The following is a 17,539-nucleotide window of genomic DNA, read 5'->3' as shown; positions in this document are numbered from 1 at the left end:
CAGTGGGACAATGAAGGGGAAGTGGGACTGCTGGAGGAGAGAGGCTTGTGGAGGGCAGCACAGACTTCGGTTGATACTCAACGTGACGTCAACTGAGCAGAACTGGATTCCTTCCCACTGGAAGCTCTGGTCTCCATGGGGTTGGCCATAACTCCTTGGGAAGGGAAGGCCCCGTGGAGCAGATGGAGGGCTGTAGGTCCACTTGGACTGGCCACATTCAAATCTCAGCCCCACATCAGTGGTAATGCAGGCAGCACCTAGAGCTCTGTTCTCCTGACAGCATTGCACTGAGAAGGTGTGCAGCAGCAATGACAAAGGGATCAGACTTCTGCTCTGGTTTGTGTTCTGCTGTAGGGTGTGGGCAGTCAGTCCTTCCCAGCCAGCTCTGAAGTGACAGAAGACAAGCTCAGCAGTGAAGCAATTAGAAGCACAAGAAGTGGTTACCGGTGACACCACGGTGCTCCCTGCACCCTCTGGCCATGCAGGCAGCTGCTGCCAGATGTGATCACGGAACAGGACGTGTTAGGGGTCAGCAGCTGTGGGAGAACAATCGGAGCAATTACACAAACATATCAATTATGCTATTGGAAGGATAGCAGATTTTGTCATCCCAGTTTCTGTTCCTCCTTCTAGCACAATGTTGGATCTGCCAGAACCCTCCTGTCCCTTCACAGTGGGTGAGAGAGGAGTGCATGAGAGGCTGTAGTATGTGCCACTGTCACTGTCCCTTGGCTCCATGTTCATAGATGCTCCATTTCCAGCTTGGAAGTGGGGCAGGAAATGCGGGAGGGCTGGGAAGTCCCTGGGATGTGGTTTGGTGATGCCTGGGCTTTGTGTGACAGATCCCCGTCACCTCCAGGGAAAGACAGATATGCAGGTGTGGAACATGATCATTTGTGCACGTGCACCAGTGAGATTTAGATAGCAATTTTCCCTTAACTACAAGCAAATGCTGTTGTACATTCTCACCCCCGTCTGCCTGAGAAGGAGGGAGCTGAGGAATGCAATCTGGTGCTGTGTCACAGTGAGGGCTCGTAGGCACGGAGCCATTGGTGTGCCGTTTGGGTCCCTCCATCAGGTAGGGATGCTCAGTTGTGTGGATGGCTGACCTGGGAGGTGATGACCTCCCTCCCCAGCTGTCTCCCTCCCAGACCTGGGTATGGGAGGCAGGAGGCTGCCCATGGCTCTGTGCAGCGTGGCCATGGAGTGCCAGGCACATGACCTGCACACCATGAGCTGCACACTGTGAGCCACAGGCGCTTGGAGCAGCCACCACGCAGTGTGCCCGTGTCACCCCTGAGCACGCTGCCAGCCTGGGGTTGCCCTGAGCCCTGTCCTGTCTGTCAGCTCTCCAGCTTGCTTTGTCCCTACATTTATCTTCCTCCTGTTGTTGGACATGTGACCGAAGGCTTTAATTTATTCCCAGCCCTCCTCTCGGTAATTTATCCTTTGTGCTCTTTGCTGTCTTGTATTATTTAATTCTGTAAAGCGCTCTGGGATGCAGCGCGTATGAAAGATGCCGTACACAATAGCATTATGCTGCATTGTTGTGATTTGTAGGCCTTCTGGATTTCTAATTCCGATCGCGGCGGTGGTTATTTGTGTTACGGCTGCACCTGATGGCCGTGGTTGGGTTGGGCTTCCCTTCCAGCCCTGCCTCCAAACAGGGCGCCAAGGCTCTCTTTGGCACATCCCATTTTTCACATTTTCCCCTCTTGCCTGTACCAGGTACGCCATTGACCGCAGCACAGACACAGAGAGGATCTTTGACATCGATGCCAACACAGGTGCCATTGTGACAGGAAAGGTCCTGGACCGGGAGACAGCGGGATGGCACAACATCACCGTCCTGGCAATGGAAGCAGGTGAGCAGAGGAGCAGCCGTCTGGGCTGGACCAGAGTTTGGTGGTCATTTCCTATGGCCATCTTCCCTATGGCTGTGCCACCACAGGGCCTGCGCTCGCATTAAGCACAGGATCTGCTCACACCCAGCTGGGAGAGGCAGGAGGGAGCTGAGAGGCTATGAGGGTTTTGTTGGTTGATCTTCCCTTCCTCTGCGTGATGCTGAGGCGATAGAGCCCAGCTTGGATGTTTCCAGCAGAAGTTCTGTTTGTCTTTTCTATTCCGGTAAAGAAAGAAAAGAACAAACCTGGGTCCTGCTGCTCAAAGAAGCTTTGAATAAACTCCTCTTGAGGAATGAAAAGAAAATAATAGAAGTGAAAGGAATTGATTCCCTGCAGGTGCTGTGCTGAGGGTAGGAAGATGGTGGGATTGCCCTGGGCATCCTGCTGTCCTGTAATGTTTGCACAGGGCTTTGGTGTAGGGTCTGTGTTGGGTCCCCAAGGACCTCGGGGAACACTCAGATTCTCCATGTGTTCCTTTTTCTGAGCCTTAAGATGGAGACTGACTTCCATCCAAGGCACTGTGCTGGGAAGCAGAAAGGCATTGCCAGGTTTTGTGCTTTGGCTGTACAACACCTCCCAGTTCCCACGGACATTTGCCAAGATCTGCTCATGGACTCCCAAGCCTTTCCTGGACTTTGCTCTGACACACCCCACAGGGTTCCTTGTTCCCTTTTCTTCGCTCATTCTGAATAGGAAGATTCCATTTGATGCACCAGGGCTTTGGCTGAGGGCCCAGCAGTTCCTTCTGGCTGCAGAATGGTCATCGCTGCAGTGGCAATGATCCACTCATTTAAGGCTGCCCCAACGAGGGCAGTCAGTGACCCCTCAGACCCCACTGCCCCAGTTGGGACCTCTGTGGCTCTGTCACTCCACGGGATGCTCTGTGCCCATGGGTGGGTGAGCTCTGCACGGCACTGCCCTGCTGCTGGGGGAGGAGGGCTGATGGGCTGATGGTGCTCAGCATCCAGAGGAAACGTGAGGTGACAAGAATCAGAAGGAAAATATTTATACGCGGCATCTAAGATTTCAGAGCAAGTCAGTAAATGCTGCAGCTCCCCTCAGGCAGGAGCGCCTGTCAGGCTGCATCGCTTCAAAGCCAGGGAGACTCCAGCGTTTCGACTTCTCCCATCAGTGGGCTCTGACTCATCCATTTTAACTGCCCAGACATTCCTCCCCGTGACATTATCCTTAACGTTTTGTAATCATGAAATATTAATGACTGATATTGAATTTAAAGCACAATTTATGTCTGAATCCTCAGGCAGAAAGGGCAGTTGTAAAGGTAAGGCCTTCAGAGTGACGGGGGGGACTAAGGAGCGGGGCATCACAGCACTGCCCTGGGGCAGCTGGGGGTCCTGTGCTGGCAGTGTGTGCCCCACAGCTTTGCAGCACTGCCCTGGGGCAGCTGGGGGCTCTGTGTTGGCAGTGTGTGCCCCACAGCTTTGCAGCACTGCCCTGGGGCAGCTGGGGGCCCTGTGCTGGCAGTGTGTGCCCCACAGCTTTGCAGCACTGCCCTGGGGCAGCTGGGGGCTCTGTGCTGGCAGTGTGTGCCCCACAGCTTTGCAGCACTGCCCTGGGGCAGCTGGGGGCTCTGTGCTGGCAGTGTGTGCCCCACAGCTTTGCAGCAGTGCTGCCTGGTGTGCGCTCAGCGGGGTGTGAATGCCCATCCTGAGGCTGGCATGGCACTGCCCAGGGGTGTGTAGCCATTCTCTGCAGCAGGTATCCGTCCACAACTGAGGTACAGTGTCAGCTTTGGTGGAGATGTGAGCCTTATAGAGCCGGGTGCCCAGCTCTGGATCTGCTTGGGGCTGGTGGGAAGCTGTGCCCTGGTGAGCAGCTGGGGTGCAGTGTCCTGAATCTTGCCTTCCCATCCCTGGCAGCACTGCCCTGCAGGGGTTTAACAAGCAGCAGCTGCTGGGAACGTGCCAGCTGGCAGCATGTGCTCTTGTGGCCAGGCTGGCTGCTTAGATTTGCATAAGACCTAGCAGCAGGTGCTCCTGCTACAGAGACCACATCCAGGGGGGTATGTCCCACCTGTAGATAACTTGAGAGGCTGTTTGCATCCGAGGAGCGGTAAGAGAAGCAGCAGAAGGCTCCTGGTGTGCCCGTGCAGGCTGCTGCTGAGCGCAGTATTTGGCCTTGCAGCAGTGCAGCCAGCGGGAAACATGGGAACCGTTCAGCAAATCTGGGCTGGGACCAGGCCAAGCACTCCCAGAGATAAATCTTCATCTCACTCACAAGCTGTTTACCTTCCTTGGGCTAATATTAGTGATTCTCTTCCTGTTTTCCTCTTTGCTCATGTAAAATGATGAGGCCTTGACTGCTGTGTCCACTGCTGGTAATTGAGATGATAAATCTTCCTGCTGGAGACTGGCTTTAATCAGAGCATTGTGTTTGGATGCGATTTAATGACTCTCATGCTGCTGAGTCTGGGCAGGGCTCAGGAGAGGTGAGAGCCATTTGTATGTTACTTGGCTGCTCTGTTGTTTCCACTTTGCTTCCCTGGAGCTGCGTCGTCGGCCCCAGCTGCTGGTGTTGGCCCTGTGTCTGAGGAGCTGTGCCCCAGCCAAGCCCCTGCAGTGTCCCTGCTATCTGTGCTCCATTCCACAGTCCACAGCTCTGCTGACAGCAATAGAGCTGCCCTGTGCTTCACAGCTGGAAAGCAGCAGTCCGTCCCAGTCTGCATTTTATTCTCCCAACTTGCTGAGATAGTGAGGATTAAAATTCCACCCCTGGCACTTCTGGCTTCTCCACTGATGTAAAAATTCTGAATTCAGTATTGTACCGATTTGGTCTTGATGCAGAAGAGAGCGGTTTGTGTGCTGTGCCCAGTGCAGAGACCCCGAGGAGTGCTGCAGCCACAATCACAGCCTGTGGCCCAGGGGGTTTTCCTGGAGCTGGGCTTTGGGCTCCAGGAACGCTGCAGAGCAGCTTTCTGTCTGTGTTGTGTCCACACAGCAGGGCAGTGCAAATGGTACAGCTGCTTTAGCACAGCTGGGTTTGGGGCTGCACAACAGAGGTTTGGTTGTGAAAGTCCAAAGCACTTTATCTCGAGTTTGCATGAAGGTCTGAAGAGGCACCAGCTGGATCCCAGCACAGTGTAACTGTCACTGCCCTCCTTTCTGCTGCAGAGGGGATGGTCGAGCATCTCTACAGCCTCTTCCCATCACTGACATCTTCATCCACACAGCTCCCAGTGCTTATGGAGCACTGGGGCATCCCCCTGGTAGTTGTCTGGGAGCCTCTGCCTAGGGCAGAGCCTGGGTCCCTTGCCCGATTGCTTTCCTGGCTAACTGAATCAAAGAAACCACTTGGGGCTGTAAGTTCAGCCAGGGCATTGGTCTCAGCCTCAGTGTCGCTGTGCAGTAGAGCCCTTGGATGACACCCAGCCCAGGGAGTGCTCCCATGGCAGCACAGGGAGTGGAGCTGTTGGGAGGTGCTGCAGCATGGAGCTGCCTGGCACAGCTCGTGATGCAGCATCTCCGACACCATCAGGCCCAGGTTGGCAGAGGCAGCTGCCAGCCATCCGCCCGCTGCGTTCCCAGCATCTCCCCTGTGTTCCACGTGTTTTCCATGTCTCTTTCCTCAGTCTTTTCAGATTAATAGCATTCCAACTCCTGGAGGAAATGCAGGAACCCGACATGTTTAATTTTAATTTAGGGAACCGTTTAGGTAGCAGCCTGGTTTCCTCGCTGCTGTCAATCAGGTTTTCTCAAGGCTGACATCAATTAGTTTAAAAATATTGAATGTAATTTTGCCTGACACAACATATTGCAGCCACTGCAAAATATAATTTATTTTAGAAGAAGAAATAATTAAACTAATTTGCATGTCAGTCAGCTGAGCTGGGAGAGAGACTGCCACGGAAAATGACTTTTTTCCTCCACGGTCGCGCTCGGTCCCTCTGCAGCACACAGTGCCCTGTTGTGCTCTGCCTGGCGGTGGTGAATGGGAGCATTGATGCGAGGGGTGGGAGCATTTCTGTGCACGTGGAGGTGCTGCACAGCTGTGCTTTGGGGCTGCAGCAGTGATGCTGGCAGTACTGCAGTGAGCTGTGCGCCTTCCATCACTGCCGTGCGCTCCTCATCGCGCTTCTAACAGTCATAAATCCACTTAACGCTGCGCCAGCCGTAGGAAGGGTGTTTCAAAGATGGTTTGGAGATATTTTTATCAAACGCATCCAAATATTTTTTGTGTGTTAATCCTGTAAATTCAGGTGCTGGCTGAAAGGAAGGTGAGGTTTGTAAGGAAAACGACTGAGGAGCCTTCACATAGATCATGGTACCGCTGGAATAAAGAGGAGTGAATTGCGCTGCTGAGCTCCTGGAGATGGCTGCATCAAAGGGGTCTGGGAGCTCTTGGCAGTGTTGGGATCTGCTCCTGCACTGGGGGAATGTGACTGGGGAGGGGAACAGGGGGACCTGGGCTGTTCCTGCTGCGCTCTGCCTCCTCTCTTCTCTGTCTCCTCTCCTTCTCTCAGCGGGGCAGTGCCAGATTCCTTGCACCATAGCATTGAAGTAAGGGCCTCCATCTTCATACAGTGAGCTGAGGATGGTGAAGCAGTGCTGTCACCCCTCTCCTTGCAGGAACTGAACTGATTTCCCCCTAGCTCCTTTGCAGCCCCAGTGGGTTACAGAACACTGCCCCCAGATCCCCGCTCCCTCCCGCCCCATTGCCTCCCACTGTCTCTACCCCTGGAAGTGATGGCAGTTTGTTTCATTGCACCAACATGCTTTTTAAAATAACACGGCGTTCCAGGCTTTTAGTCACGACTTCTGCCTCCCTCCCCCAAAAGCAACCATCTAATCACCAGAGCAGCTGCTCTGGGTGAGAGGGAGTGATAATGCACGAGTGAGGTGAAGGCAGCTCCAGGAGGAGGCTCAGGTTCCTGGCTAATTATGGAGCAGTGTTAAATCTCCTCTCCCTTGGGTCCTCCTCTACTGATACATGGGGGACAGCATTAATTTTGTAGACAAACAGACAGCAGAGCTCCTGCCTATGAGAGGAGAGGCATTGGGTCTGTCTGAGATGTAACCTCTGGGTGGAACAAAGGAGATGGAGAATGAGGGATTCCTCATTCCTGGAAGCATGTGAAGAGCTTCAGGAAACATCAGGCTCTCCACAGTGATTTGCTGATAGAGAGGGCACTCTGGGGCACATGCTATGATCAGAGCTGTGCGTGTGGCTCTGGGCTCTGTGTGTTTGCCCCAGAGCAGCTGCGGTACCCACAGCTCTGACCTGACCCTGGGGCCTTGCTCCCAGCTGGGCAGAATGAGCTAACAGCAGATTGCTGGGAGTCCTGGGCACACAGCCCAGCCATTGGGCTCATTTACTGGGAAACACAGGCGGTGAGGCCAGGCGGTGCTCTGCAGGAGCAGCCAAGCCGCAGAGGTCACCGGGCACAACCTCGGCGCTGGCAGCAGCTGCACGACCCACCGCACCCACAGGCAGATGGGATGAGGAGGGCTTGCTCCCTGCCAGCAGCAGATGGCACTTCCCACTGCAGCTTTGGTTCTCCTTTGTTTCAGATAATCATTCGCAGGTGTCGAGAGCCTCTCTGCGCATCCGCATCCTGGATGTGAATGACAACCCTCCCGAGCTCGCCACCCCCTATGAGGCTGCGGTGTGTGAGGACGCCAAGCCAGGCCAGGTAGTGAGCAGCCCCCAGCCCTTCTCCCAGGGCTCTGCCAGCTCTGTGCCACCAGCAGTGCATGCAGGGCAGGGGCTGTTTTGGTCCCTGTGGTTCTCCGCTGTTTCACACCCTCAAACATGACCCCCCTGGGGCTGTGGGGTGGCTCTGGTGCTCACCTCTGCTCTCTCCCCACAGCTGATCCAGACAATCAGCGTTGTGGACCGTGATGAGCCTCAGGGTGGTCATCGTTTCTACTTCACGCTGGCACCTGAAGCCACCAACAACCACCACTTTTCTCTGCTGGATGTTAAGGGTAAGCCCTGCTGACGGGTGTGAGGGGCTGGGGCTGTGCTGGGTGCAGCTCAGGAGCCCTTAGGTATCCCTACAGCTCCTGGTTCTGAGATGGACCCGTTGAGTGTTTGCATTTCCTTATAGTGGCTCCAGCAGATTCCTGCTTTGCTGCAGAGTGCTGTCTGCTCAGCCCACTGTGTTTTCAGGGCTTGTGGTGCCTTCTTTGATGTGAAATCTCCAACCTGCCTGCAGGCAAGGAGATGATGTGGGTTTACAGATGAACACTCGTTTGCAGCATTACCATTTATCCCTCTGCAAAGCATGCCCCAGAGCATGGGTCGGCCCCAGACTGCAGTGCAGGTAGCTGGGCAGTGCCCTGCAGATGGGCAGTGGCCATGGGAGCAGCCCCAGGGATGATGGAGGGAGCAGCAGTCAGGCTGTGTTTGCGTGGATGGAGGCAGTCCTGGAAGGCAGTGATCAGGCTGCTCCCTGTCTTTAGTGGGTGTTCTTGGTGAGTTTAGATGCTGATTTCAGGTAAGGACAACAAGGCCTCTTGCAGCTAGTGGGGTCTTCTCCAGCCAGATGTGTGTTTGCTACAGGGACCAGCCCAGGTGGGGGCCAGCAGACTGTGCTGCAAGGCTTTCTCCTTGTTTGGTATTATTAGGGTTGCTCAAACAGAGCTTGCAGCAGAACTTCCAGCATAATTATGGAAGAACCGATATCGCTCTGTGTCCTGAAAAGCACAGCTGTCTCTGACCCACGACCCCCCCTGCACTCATGGGGCAGCTGGTCACCAGACTTTTGCTTCTTAGCATGTAAGCAAGCTTTAATCCTCCACAAGATTTTGCCCCACGCCCAGCGATTAACTTCCTTCCCTGACCTCAGGAAAACATATGGAAGCTCTATTCCACGCTGGTGCATCCCTTCCTGCACCCTAATGTCAGCTCTGGGGCTGCAGTGCCTGCTCTGAGCCGGGCTGTGCTGGACCCAGGCTGGGATCTTGCTGGGATCGCTGCTGGAGGGACCTGGGACTCAGCAGGGGCTGCTCCACTGCCAGCAGCATCGGGGTCAGCCCTGCTCGTGCAGTGGGGCTCGTGGGCAGGGACCCCAGAGCCAGTGCTGCAGGGCAGAGCTGCAGGAGGGCCCAGGATATGGCCCCCCCCCGAGCTGCTGCTCTCATGAGTGGGACGACGCGCTCATCACGTGGGGTAATCCTCCGTGCTAAATGATCCCACAAACCTGCATGTGGTGCAACACTGCATAAAATGAGTAAAAGCTGGCGTCACCTCCCGCCTTCTGCTCTCGGTAAACAAATGCTGTTGCTGCAGGGTTATTCCCAGGGTGTTTGGAGACCCTCCCAGTTGCCAAGCGGTGCTTTCTGCCACAGCAGGAGGCGGTGGCTGCCTGTGCAGATGGAGGCATTCCTCACTTCTGCTGTGTGTGTGCTTTGCTTTCATCTCCCTTCGGTTTCCCCCCGCCCTGACTCCTCCGATCCATAGCGAGCCCTGGTCGTGCCCCTCCTCTCCCTGGTTCCCCCGCTGCACTCCTCGTTGCCCCCCGCCCTTGCCTCGCCCCTCTTCCACTTTTCTCTCCTCCTCCATATAAATATCAGTGGTGACAAACTGCTACCACCAGCCCATCTGTTTCTTTGTACAAATTTGTAGCCAGTTTTGAAACGTGATTTATAAATATTGCTTTTGCAGCCAAAGACTGACACTGATGGATGTCAGCACAGATGGATCCGCTAAGCTCTCGCTTAAATCCTTCTCATTTTTTGCTTTGCACCTACTTCCCTCGGCTCCCACCAGGCAGCAGAAAGCCGTCTCGGGAGGGTGGTGTCCCCAGGGACCAGCGTCCTCTTGGGAACACTCTTGTTGCAGTCCGTCTTGCAAAGTGCCTGCAGTTACCGCCTGCAGCCCCTCTCATCAGTGCCCAGCAGCACGCATTCCTGCCTGCGCTGCCAAGAGCTGCCTTGGTGCCAGGTCAGGGATGTAAGAGTGAAAGGTGACCCCGCAGGACGTTCTGCATTAGCTGAATTACCGCTGGAGCCGCGTGGAGGACTCGGGCTTTTAGAAACAGCGCTGTTTCCTATTGGCATCTCTCGTTTTCTGCTCTTGACCTGTCCAAGTGAGTGCTCGAGCACTTGCTAATTCGTCAGATGTGAACAAAAAGTCGTTTGTGATGACTGTGAACCCAATCTGGAATGCAGATGCTTAGCAAATAAAGTGTCCAAAAGAAGAGATAGTGCTGGGAAAGTTGACCTTGCCCAGGTCCAACTGGGTCCAAAGCCATTCACCATGCTGTGACTCCTAACTCACCTTTTGCTGGGCCTTTCTGGCCCTAGAAAATTGATTACGAAAGGATCAAAGGCAATTAAAGCCTGAAATCATGTTCTCCAAGAAATGCTAATTGTGTTGGAAGGGACAGTAGAGAGCATCTAAGCCCAGCAACCTGGAAGGGTGGTAGATAATATGGAGCGACACATGGAGCTATTGACTCCGGAGCTCAAGGGCTAGGCAAGCAGATGTCAGAACTCTCTGCAGGTCTCATTAAGAGCTTGTAATGGCTGATAGAAGATCTAAAAATCATTGCAATCAAAAGCAAAATGTTAGGATTTGGGGATTGCCTCAGGATAGACAAAGCCTCCTCCAGCCCTGTAGGGATGCCTCTCTCAGCATGAGCAGCACAGATGCTGATCGGATTTGGGGTGAAAAAGAGCATCGAACCTCTGCGAGGGCTGAGCCAAAGGCAAGGGAACAGCAGTGGTGCCGTGGCCTGGCATTCAGAGAACTGGGGAGCAGAAACAGGCCAAGGGGAAAAATGGATCCTTCTCATAGCAGCTGCACCCTCTGGGGCTGGAGAGGCTCCCAGCAGGGACTCTGCATCTCCCAGGAATGGGACATGGAGGCTGCAGAGCAGAAGCAGAGAAGGGAAAGGTGGGCACCCACTGGGATGTGGCAGAGGGCACAGATAGCAGCACCCAGGTCAGAGGTGATCACTGTCTTCTGCTGTGCTGGTGCTGATCAAGATTGAGTTATGAGAAGGATTTATTAGCTCAGTTTTTGAAGCTGCCAAGAGTCTCTTTGGAGAGGGAGTCTGAGAGACATAATTATTTCATTATTCCTAGTTGTGTTATGCCCCCGTCAGTGTATATTGCATTCCCAAGCACTCCTCTCTCCGTGCACTGACTGGTCCCTATGTTCTGCTCACGTTGGTTTCTGCCTTTTGTGACTGCTCCTCCAGAGGTGCTGCTTCCTGACCATTGATCAGGCATGAAGTAAAATCTCTGCGTGTTCCTGGACTCTGTGCTGCCTTTCTTCTGTCAGCAACTGGGAGGGTTGTGCAAGGAACAGGGAGCCAGAAGGTGCTGGGGAGGGGCACGTGGGTGGCAGCAGTCGGAGGAGTTGGATGCAGGCACTGCTGGGGCCTGGTGGGGGTCTGCCCATGGTGAGAAACATCCCTGGTGTGAACATGCAATTTCTATGGCTCTTCCTCCAGTAGGACGTGCTCACATCTCCCCATTAGAAAAGAAAGATGTTGTTTTGTGATGACTGAAATAGTTTGGTGCTTGTCATTTTTGTCTCTCCCATGCACCATTTTGAGTTGCACAGCCCCTTCCTGAGCAGAGGTTTCTCACGCAGAGCTGGCTGCTCTGCTGCTTTATTTTTACTTTGTGGGTTCAGCAATGAGAATATTTCTCCCTCCCGCACTGGGCGGTGCGGAGCTCGGTGGTGCAGCGCTGTCAGAGCGAGCTGAGGGTGGCAGCTGCCTCTGCAACTTGCATGTCTATTTCCCCTTCATTTCCACAGACCGTTTCTAAGGACACAGCATGCAGTGCTGCGTGGCAGGCCCTGCTCTCAGCAGGCTGCAGACTGAAGGGGACTCCTCGGCCCCCTGCTATGAGATTTGGAGATGCAGCTGGGGCTGCTCCCTCGGTCCCATGGGTGGATATGGAGCAGGGGACTGCTGGGCCAGATCTGGCCATGGTCTTGGAGTGGTGCCTTGTCTGAGCTGCCGTGACCGCATCTCCACCATCTCTGGGTGCCCGGTGCTTGCGATCGGCATGGACAGCTGGGAGCTAGTCCTGGCCTCTCGCTGAGATAGCACCATTAATGTTATTTATATCTCCCTGCTACGCTGCAGCAAGCTGAGGGAGCGGCACCGAATGAGATCGTGTTACCTTTGTGCAAACGATTAGCATAACAATTCAATTTTTCCCAGCTTAGTCTTGGTAGGGAATAGGAATCTGCTCTGCTCCTCCCTCCTACTCATTTCTGCACTGGGCTGTGCTGTGCTGGAGTCACAGCTGTGCTGCAGCCCGAGGGCAGGGACCCCAGGCAGCCTGCGGGCATAGAAGCAGCACACTCCTCTGCAGGCAGTCCCCTGCCCTGTGCAGGCTGCCCACACTGCAGCACTTGGATCTTTTCTGGTTTGGGAAGTGTGAGCCAGCGCTTCGTGCAGCAGCCCTGCAATATCTGAGTGCAATATCGCCTTATTGCTGCCTTGTGATCTGGGCTCTGGTGTGGTTGCCTTTCTGAAACGTGCTTTGTGAGCAGGGATGAATGAGGTTACCTGGAAAATTCCGTTGGTGGATGAAAGATGCTACATCCAAAGGAAGAATTCTGCTAGTGAAAACCGCAGCACAGCTCTGCATGGAGGGACAAGGTTTGGTTTTGAATCCTGGCTGTGTGCCATTCAGTGCAGCTCTGAATGTTGGTTGGTGTGGTCCTCTGCCCAGTGTCCACGCCTCTCCCCAGCTGCAGGCGAGCTGAGCTCTTCAGGGCAGACCCTGCATTCTCACGTGAACTGGAAGAGAGATGATGTTTTCCTGCCTCCTTTATGCCTAAATCCCAGCCATTCCCAGCAACACAGCCATGGCAGCTGAGCTCCATGCTCTGCTCTGCCCTGGCTGCAGCGCGGTGCCCCGGGACCTGCCCGCATCCTGCCCGCCCCATTGCCCTACATGTGGCTCCCGTCCCTCTGTGCCCCGGTGCTCCCAGGCTGCACCGATCCATACAGCAATTTCCGTGGTGGCAGTCGGCCCAAGAGCCACGATTAAAATAGATGTCTTTTCCGATCGAATTGCTGATTGATACAGAAAGGGGCCAGTCCAACATAAATCAGGAGCAATGAGGAGAGAGGCTGCAGACAGCAGCACCTTGCTGCAAACAGGCCAATCTACGTTTTATTAGATAAAGTCCGCAGACAGTCGGCAGCACCTCCTGACATCTGGCCGCAACTGTTCAGCCACTAATTCAGTCCTTTGCCATCCACCTGGTTCTACTGCTGGCCGGCTGTGAGCGGCACATGTGAGCAGGGAGCAGAGCTGATCCCAGGCCTTTTTCCTGTCCTCCATGTTCTGGGTGGTGCATGGCTGCCTGGGCTCATCCCTGGCCTTGGAGCCCTGGTGTGTCACACAGTGGCTGTGTTATGGTACTGAGTGGTGCTGCTGAGCCCTTGAAGCAGCCACGTTTGAGCAGATGGAGCTGCTGGCTCAGAGGAGCTCAGCCTGCTCCTGCAGAAGTTACAAAGGACCCAGAGAGTGCTGGGCTGGGCTCTTCCCCTCTGGCTGTTGGGCCTGGGGGCAGTAAGAGGCGCACAGCCCCTGCTTGGCTGAGCTGTGAGTGCTGGAGTTGGTGTCTGGACAAGAATTTGTGCCTCTCCGCACCCCGAGGGTTCATCCTATGAGCAGAGCAGCTCATACTGACCCTGCTGTTTCTACAATGAAAATGACTTTGCTGTGGCTTTACTTCTTCCCTGCAGACAACACAGCTGCGGTGCACACGCAGAGAGTGGGCTTCAATCGCCAGGAGCAGGACGTATACCTGCTGCCCATTTTGGTGGTGGACAGCGGCCCCCCGGCCCTCAGCAGCACAGGAACCCTGACCATCCGGGTCTGTGGCTGTGACAGCACCGGGGCCATCCAGTCCTGCAACAGCACTGCCTACGCCATGTCAGCAACGCTGAGCCCCGGCGCCCTCATCGCACTGCTGGTGTGCATCCTCATCCTGGCCGGTGAGTGCTGCCCTGGGCACACAGGATGCTGCATTGGCTCTGGCACTGCGTGTGCTGGAGCAACAGGGCACAGTGTGGAGAAGCAGAGAAGTGTGGACTTGTTTGTGCATGGGAATGCGAGGGGGCTGGAGAGATAATGCTGCAGTGCCCTCAGGTTCAGCGCAGGGCAGCTGGAAAGTTGAGAGCCCTTCAGCACCGAGGCTGGCCTGCAGCTGGCTGCTGAGGGCTGCCAGGGCTCCGGGGAGTCCCCTCTCCTTGGCATGGCATGGTTCCCCATCTCCCGTCACATCTCCATTTAGGAAACCCTTTCCCGTAGGGTGCACTTTACACTGGTTTCATTTTCCAGTGCAGTGCAAACAAATTTCTGCCTAATTGCCCAAAAGAATAAAGTGCACATCAGTGCTTAAAAGGTGATGGGCTGAATGGATGATGATCCGGGACACATCTGTGGCTTGCTGCTCGTGCCATGCCATCTGCTCCACAATTGCCCTCACAACATTTGGCTGCCGCCGTGATTCATGCACCCCCCCCTTTCCAATGCATCTTCCCCAGACTCCATCCGTTTGTCTGTCCAGCCGTGTGCTCATCCATCTGTCCCTCCTGTCTCAGTGGCTGTGCAGCATGGAAAAGGGATCTCCCGATCTGCACTGAGCCAGCATCTCTCACAGGTGGTGATGTGGCACAACTGTTGCTCTCGGGTGGGAGCCGCCCGGGCTGTGCTCTGTGCTGCCGGTGCACCCTGTGCCAGAGGGGTTCTGCCTTTGTGCCATGGTGCAGTGTGAGTGTGCTGCTGCTGCACGGCACGTTGCCTGCTCTGACAGTCTCTGTGCTTCCTCCCCCAGTGCTGGTGCTTCTGATCCTCACGCTGAAGCGACACCACAAGAGCCACCTGACATCCGAGGACGACGAGGACATGAGGGACAATGTCATCAAATACAACGACGAAGGAGGGGGCGAACAGGACACGGAGGCTTACGACATGTCCGCCCTGCGCAGCCTCTACGACTTCAGTGAGATCAAAGGCGGGGACGGGGGCGGGGGGCCGGGAGAGGGAGGAAACCCGGCCTCTGAGCGCCATGCCCTCCCGCAGTGGGTGCAGAGCCCGGACCTGGACTTCTCCGTGTTCAGAGACTACATCTGCAGGAAGGTGGAGCAGGCGGACGAGGACCTCTCCGTGCCGCCCTATGACTCGTTCCAGACCTACGCCTTCGAGGGCTCCGACTCTCCGGTTCCCTCGCTCAGCTCCATCAACACGTGGTCCAGCGGCTCGGAGCAGGACTTCTCCTACCTGGGGGGCTGGGGGCCGCGGTTCCGGCAGCTGGCAGCGCTCTACGCGGGGCGCCGGGGCGAGGAGGACAGCGAGGAGTCCTAACGGCACCGCCGGACCCGCCGGGGGCTGTGGGTCTTGGGGCTGCGACGCTGCCGGAGGAGCTGCGCCGTGGGACCGGGGGTCGGGGTGGGCGCTCCTTCGCGGTGCTCCCGGTCGGAGCTATGCCACAACAACCGCGCCGGGTGCCCGCGGGAGCGCTGTGACCGTCATAATCTCCTTAATGCTGATCTCCGTTAAAGCACTGCACATTAATTTAAGAAAGAAAAAATCTAATTCGAGAGCATTTGGAGGGGGGTTGTCCCCCACAAATTGTCATTTAAATAGATCTGTTCAGTGAGGCCCATTCAGGAGGAGAAGAGCAAACCGGGAGCCTTTTGTTGTTTAAATTGTTTTTGTCACTTGAGTCTTAGAGCATTTGGAGCGCTTTGATTCCTTTAAGAGCTTTCCTTGCAGAGGAAAACAAGCTTTTAATTCTGTTCTGCTTTTTTCGCTTACGTTTGCTCACTTTCTGGAGTCCTCTCCGTGCGCAGGGATGCTCACGCTGTGGCTCCGCGGGCTCATCCTGTGCAGAGCGACTGCTGCTCGGGAGCTCACTCCAAAGCGCACTTCTCTGCTGAGCTGCAATCCTTCTCCTCTCAGCTCTTACACTTTTCCTGTGGTTGACCAAATGGCGGTGACTGGATGGGTCTCTCCTGCCTTCCTGTTCTGTAGGCACTGGCTGCAACATCCCGGTGTGCCCCGTGGTGACAGATGGGGACGTCCTGCTGCTGTGGGGGCAGGGTGCTGTCCCAGCGGCAGTGCCCTGTGGGCGACCCGTATGGGCCCCTGCAGCACAGCCGCTTTGCACGAACCCTCTGGTTCTGACAGGTGCATTGGGAGGAGGCAGGAGGGATGTGTCGTTGTTCCTCAGCTGCAGATGATGCTGGAGGAAAACGCAATCTGTGGTTCCTTATCTGTTCATGTTGAAAACAATCAATGATATAATAGATAGGTAACTGATAAGGTCTACCAAGGTCTGACACATCTTGGGCTTGTCATTGGGTTTGTCCTTTTAGTTTAGCCACAGACAGTGTTTTCTATCCTTGGAGAGGGTTTAAACGTAAATGTAGATGCGTGTTTGTTTTATGCTGTTTTGCTTCCCGGCCGCTGGTGTCAACCCTCTGGCCTCAGCGTGACTCTCAGCAGTGGAGAGGTGCAGGGATGCCCCTTCCCCACAGCCCCCATCTGCACTGCTCCTCCCGTGGCCGCTGCGCTCAGCTTCCTGCAGGGCTGGGAACTGCTCACTGCTCAGGGTCCTCCGGTCCCTGCGAAGGAGGCTGCAGGCAGCCGCACTCGGCGTGCCACTGGTTCACTGTGATGATGCTGGAGAGGTAGCAGGGCTGATGGGAAGTGATGCCCTGATTCCCGGAGCAGGAGAATGGAGAAAGCCCTCTTTTTCCTCAGGAATGTGTACTTGTTTTCCTTCTGGGCTAAAGAGCTGTGTCCAAGCCTCTCCGGAGCCGGCCTTTCCTTTAGCAAAAGTGTTGTGCAATAGTAGGGCTCTGTCTGTAGGAGATGGGGTCTGACAGGGTACGTGTTTAGCCACCTTCCCCTTGGGTTTTCCCCCATCCTCAACCAGCCTGTCCTCCCACACGCATGCACGCACGCTTGCGTCTTCATTTCCATCCCCCATGTAAATACACGGGGAGAGCAGGGCCCAGCAAAGCACTGCTCCACTGCACCGCCCGCGCTCGGCCCTCCCGTGACTGCAGGAGGAGCTGTAGCTGCCACAGTTCTCTATCCAAACTAAATTAGGAGGTTGATTTTCTCACCCTTGTTATTTTTTTCAAGGTCTTTCATGGACCTGGAAATAAATTATTTCCTTGTCGTCTAGCCTGAGTCTTATTTCCTTCCTTGCCTGGTTCTGTTTCCTGGTACCAAGCTTCCAACATGGTCCTGATCGTGTGTCCAGAGGGCTAAGGGCAGGCTCTGCTTATCCCTCTTCCTGTTTTACAAAGAAATGCTCATCATAAAAAGCATCTTCATGGGAAAGGTCTATTTTTCTTGCTGAATTTGAAGGAAATGTTGAAAAACCAAAACACACTTGGCTTTCTCCATCTTTTGGACAGGAGAACGCCACCCTGCTCCCACCAGGACCCAGCCGGGACCCACCCAGCACCATCCCCGAAGCAAACTGCATGCCAGACAAGAGAAGAAAACCTGATAGAGCATCCTCACGGTCATCCTTCCTTAGCCAACAGCATTCCCGAATGCTCTTGAGAGCACCGGCCCTTAGCGCAGCTCTGCCGGCGCGGCCCGACGCCCCGGAGCTGTCCAAGCACAGGTGCTGATCGCGTTCTTCCCATCGTCACCAGCACCGGGCATCGA

The 17,539-nt window shown here is 55.1% G+C and overlaps 1 protein-coding gene across 1 annotated transcript in view; it reads left to right on the top strand.

Annotated features, from left to right (window-relative positions):
• Nucleotides 1–17,042, top strand: part of CDH22 (cadherin 22) — a 57,778-nt gene extending 40,736 nt beyond the window's left edge. Inside the window, exons 8-12 of the mRNA XM_085241701.1 lie at nt 1,729–1,865; nt 7,433–7,554; nt 7,732–7,849; nt 13,591–13,842; nt 14,685–17,042. Coding sequence (XP_085097827.1) covers nt 1,729–1,865; nt 7,433–7,554; nt 7,732–7,849; nt 13,591–13,842; nt 14,685–15,214 — 1,159 coding nt within the window. The 3' untranslated portion in view covers nt 15,215–17,042. The remainder of the gene's footprint in view (nt 1–1,728; nt 1,866–7,432; nt 7,555–7,731; nt 7,850–13,590; nt 13,843–14,684) is intronic.
• The last annotated feature ends 497 nt before the right edge of the window (nt 17,043–17,539 follow it).

The sequence above is a fragment of the Meleagris gallopavo genome, chromosome 22 (assembly GCF_905368555.1).
Source record: "Meleagris gallopavo chromosome 22, MGAL_WU_HG_1.1, whole genome shotgun sequence".
Lineage (NCBI taxonomy): Eukaryota > Metazoa > Chordata > Aves > Galliformes > Phasianidae > Meleagris > Meleagris gallopavo.
The sequence above is the reverse complement of the archived record's forward strand: the minus strand, read 5'-3'. Positions and strand labels throughout refer to the sequence as shown.